The sequence below is a fragment of the Anastrepha ludens genome, chromosome 6 (genome assembly GCF_028408465.1).
Source record: "Anastrepha ludens isolate Willacy chromosome 6, idAnaLude1.1, whole genome shotgun sequence".
Taxonomy (NCBI): Eukaryota; Metazoa; Arthropoda; class Insecta; order Diptera; family Tephritidae; genus Anastrepha; species Anastrepha ludens.
The window spans coordinates 45,800,184-45,804,338 of record NC_071502.1 but is presented as its reverse complement, the minus strand read 5'-3'; the positions used below and the strand labels follow the sequence as shown (position 1 = coordinate 45,804,338).

General features: G+C 40.3%; 1 protein-coding gene across 1 annotated transcript; it reads left to right on the top strand.

Moving 5' to 3' along the window:
* The first annotated feature begins 2,114 nt into the window (after positions 1–2,114).
* LOC128867032 (basic salivary proline-rich protein 3-like) lies at positions 2,115–3,395 on the top strand. The gene has a single exon (XM_054108124.1). The coding sequence runs from the start codon at positions 2,115–2,117 to the stop codon at positions 3,393–3,395; it is 1,281 nt and encodes a 426-aa protein (XP_053964099.1).
* The last annotated feature ends 760 nt before the right edge of the window (positions 3,396–4,155 follow it).

The following is a 4,155-nucleotide window of genomic DNA, read 5'->3' as shown; positions in this document are numbered from 1 at the left end:
TTCTTAGAAGGGGTCTTATCCCCTTTGCTGTGGTTTTTAGTTGTCAACAATATCCTTACCTAAGTCAACCGAAAGGGAATTAAAGCAGTGACGTATGCGAATAACATAGTGCTTATGGTTTCAGGAATGTTTCCAACCATAATCAGTGAGATTACGGAAGGAGCCCTGGGAGTATTCAGCAATTTGGGCTCAGACTGTGGTTTAAGTGTAAACCCGAGCAAAACTGAACTGATGCTATAGTCTAAGAGAACCAAGATACCAGACTTTAATCCCCCAAAATTAAACGGCGTTAGTATTCTGCTAAGCCAACAGGCAACATACTTATGTTATCTTAGATCTCAAACACAACTTGAGGTTCAATGTAGGGTACAGGATAAAGAAAGCGAATATAGCACTTTACACATGGAAGAGAATGTTGAATAAAAAATGGGGTATCCAACAAAAACTATCCAATTGGTCTTACACAGCCATTGTCAGGTCAATACTAACATATGCGGCACTAGTCAGCCAGACTCAACCATTCAAACCCATCTGCAGAATCTGTCAAGCGGAAGGGGAGAAGGAAAGCCTTTTCCACTATTTATTCGAATATCCATGGCTAGCTAGGGCATGACTTCGCCCTTTTGGTAAGGCTTTCTTACAGCAAATTAATGAGATCTCCGACATCGAGATAAAGAATTTGCTGCTATACTTGGATCTCACAAAGTGGATCGGACTTACAAACAAAAACAAGAAAGATCAAGGCATCGTCACACGAGAACAGTGGTAGTAAAACGGTGCTGATCGCTAATTAGGATTATTTCAGTGGAAATACTCAACCACTTCAACAATAACTACTGCAGTACTTTCAGACCGAGACACTAGTACATTGTGATGCAATACCTGGAGATGATATCTTTACAAAACTGTTACCAACCTCTAAGTTAGCCAGGTAATGCCGCACATGTCTTCACCTTTGAACGAGATGGCTGTGTCATTTCGTTCAAAAGTAAAAGAGGTTTCTGTCCAATGTGACATTGAGCGGAACTGTATGGTAGGTGAACTACCAAGACTCAGCCTCAAACTGACTAATGAGTAAACAAACAATGACACTGACATACCCTTGTAAACACGTAAGCTACGTATTTGGACAAATTTGTTTAAATAGTGAACGAAAGAGGTTATACTGATCCCACCTTCAGAATGGCTCTCAATGTTAAACGCACAGAAACTCTGCTAAGCCAAAAGAAGCATGGTCTTAGGACTCTGATATCCATTACAACGGGACATTGTCTAATAAATAGGCACGCCCAGAGGATGGACGTCCATGCAGACGACGTTCTGCAGAAGCTATCTAAATGGTGATTTCATCTCTTCTGTGCCACTATCCTGCTCTATCGAGACATAGGTTCACCGCTTAGGATGCATAACTTTCCAATGAATTGGAAGATCTCAGCATGCTGGGAATCGGAGATATCCTAAAATTTCTTAACAGAACAACAAGAACAAGCTACCCATGCCGTAGTGCAACGGACCGAAAGCCTGAATATCTCATAATGAATAACCACTACCAACTAGCCAAACCCAAATCTGAAGTGCTCTAGATCGCTTAATTCAGACCCTAATCTATTTCATTTTTATCCCATTTTCTAATGTTACTTCACTTCTTAAAAAAAATGTGCCACCCTTTAGCCCATGGCGTACATCACATCATTGCTGGTGTCATGCAGTAGACAATTGTGTTCTCCGCTTCTCCCTTTAAAATTGAATCTCATTAGCCAGATAAGTTCTTCACGGCATAACAAATTCTCATTATTATTTGTATATTCACTGCCACTACCAGCAAAGTTGACTCATTTCAGATAATATGTATGAAGCAAATATCAGTCTTCTTATCAATTTGAATTCAAAATTGCATAGCTTATTCGAATTTAATTACACAAATGTCATGAGCGTAATTATTTTGTTCATTATTTAATCGCGCCACTGATTACTTGCCAGTTGATTTATTTAAGGAAACGAAAAAAATTTACTACAATTTGAATTGAATTTGATCCAGCAAATTTCGAAGTATTTAAGTTCTTGTGTATGGCAATTGAAAAGCACAGTCTTGGAGTTCCCACGCTAAGCATAACATGAAAATCGCAATTGTTCTACTATTTTTGACTTTGGTCTGTTTAGCCAATGCTCTTACCATCAACTTGGGTGGTCTGACAGGGCCATCTTTCGGTATTGCGCATCCAAAACAGCCACAAGCAAAACCCGAACCTCAACCAGAACTAGAACCTCAACCAGACTCTCAACCTGAGCAAGAATCAGAGGGACTACCTAAGCAGCAGAATCTTTCGGTATTGGAACATGCTTGGAATTACCAGGTTATTGGGCAAGATATTTTGAATCATCTGCATGCAAGGCCCCATCCCCAACCGGAACCTGAACCAGAGCAAGAACCACAGTCGGACTCGGAGTCGGAAACAAATTCTGGTCCCAACCTATGGCAATATGAGTATAGCTATGGTTCAGAATCTCAACGTCCACAGGGACCACCCAAACCTGAGCGCGTACCACAGCCAGAGTCGGAAACAGATGCTGGTGCAAATCAATGGCAAAATAATTATGATTCAGAATCTCAACGTCCACAAAGACCACCTAAACCTGAGCGCGCACCACAGCCAGAGTCGGAAACAGATGCTGGTCCAAATCAATGGCAAAATAATTATGATTCAGAATCTCAACGCCCACAAAGACCACCCAAACCTGAGCGCAAACCAGAGTCAGAGTCGAAAATAGATTCTGGTCTCAACCAATGGCAAAATAAGTATGATTCAGAATCTCAACGTCCACAGGGACCACCCAAACCTGATCGCAAACCACAGCCAGAGTCGGAAACAGATTCTGGTCTCAACCAATGGCAAAATAATTATGATTCTGAATCCCAACGTCCACAAGGACCACCCAAACCTGAGCGCGCACCACAGCCAAAGCCCGAGAAAGATTCTTCCCTCAATCCAGGACAATATAGCTATGATGCAGACGCTCATCGTCCACATAGACATCCCAAACCTGAGGCACAACCAGAATCAGAATCTGAGGTAGAGTTCGTCCAGAAACCATGGCAATTAGAATTGAATTCGGAATTCCATCATCCACAAAGGCACCCCAAGCCCCACTTCGAACCACAGCCGGAATCTACGCTAGATTCCGTACGTGATTCATGGTCTCAAGATTTTGCTCATGAACAACATCGTCCCCATAGACATCGAAGACCGGAACATGAGGAAGAAAAAGTTGATTTGCCAAATCTATCAGAGTCCAGTGAAAGCAAAAAAACTGGGTACTTGCCAGTAATCCAGAAGCTAAGCCCATACCTCGTGATACCAAACTTTCAGCAACAAAAGCAAAAGGCTGCGTATTAAAATATAATAGAGAACATTTTTAAGTAAGTAATTAACTGCAAGTAATTTTGATGTATTAAAATTTTGAAAAATAAAAAATATTTTTGTGTGCATTCTATGAAGTGTAGTTTAAAGCTACTTCTTAAGAACATCACCGTGGCGGCTACCAATAAGCACATAAGGCGCCATTTTATTAAAATTTCTGAAAAATCTGATATCGTCGGCTGGCATTATTCACTGCTATCTTCAAACTACTATCGAACAATCTACTGATATTAGTGCATTAACATTTGGAGATTTTATTCAGATTTCACTTCGAGAGTATACCTCTGGATTCTATTTTACATCAATGCTGAACGCATGCAAAGATAGTAAAGAACCGTTTCCAAAGGGTTATCTGCTATTAGCCACATCTTACTTATGGCTTGTTAGTTTGAAAATATCCTTTCTTCTCCTTCTCAAAAAGTCTCCCACATTTGAGTTTTCGTGCTAGAGCTGACTACGCTTTGCAATTTTACAGCTGCAAATTTCATCTTGATTCATCTATTCATGTGAATTTCAACTGGAGCTCTCTTTCTTTTATATTCAATACGATAAATTCCTGCTCTATCCAATTCCCTTGCATTATCTGTCATATGATCCAAAGGTCGTGGATACAGAGAAGACATTTTTTTCTGAAAACTTTTGCAAAAATCTAGAGAGGGAACTACAGAACTGGATTATATCTTTATTCCTAGGAACTTCGCAAAAAACCACTAACCCAATTTTCACGCATTCCAGG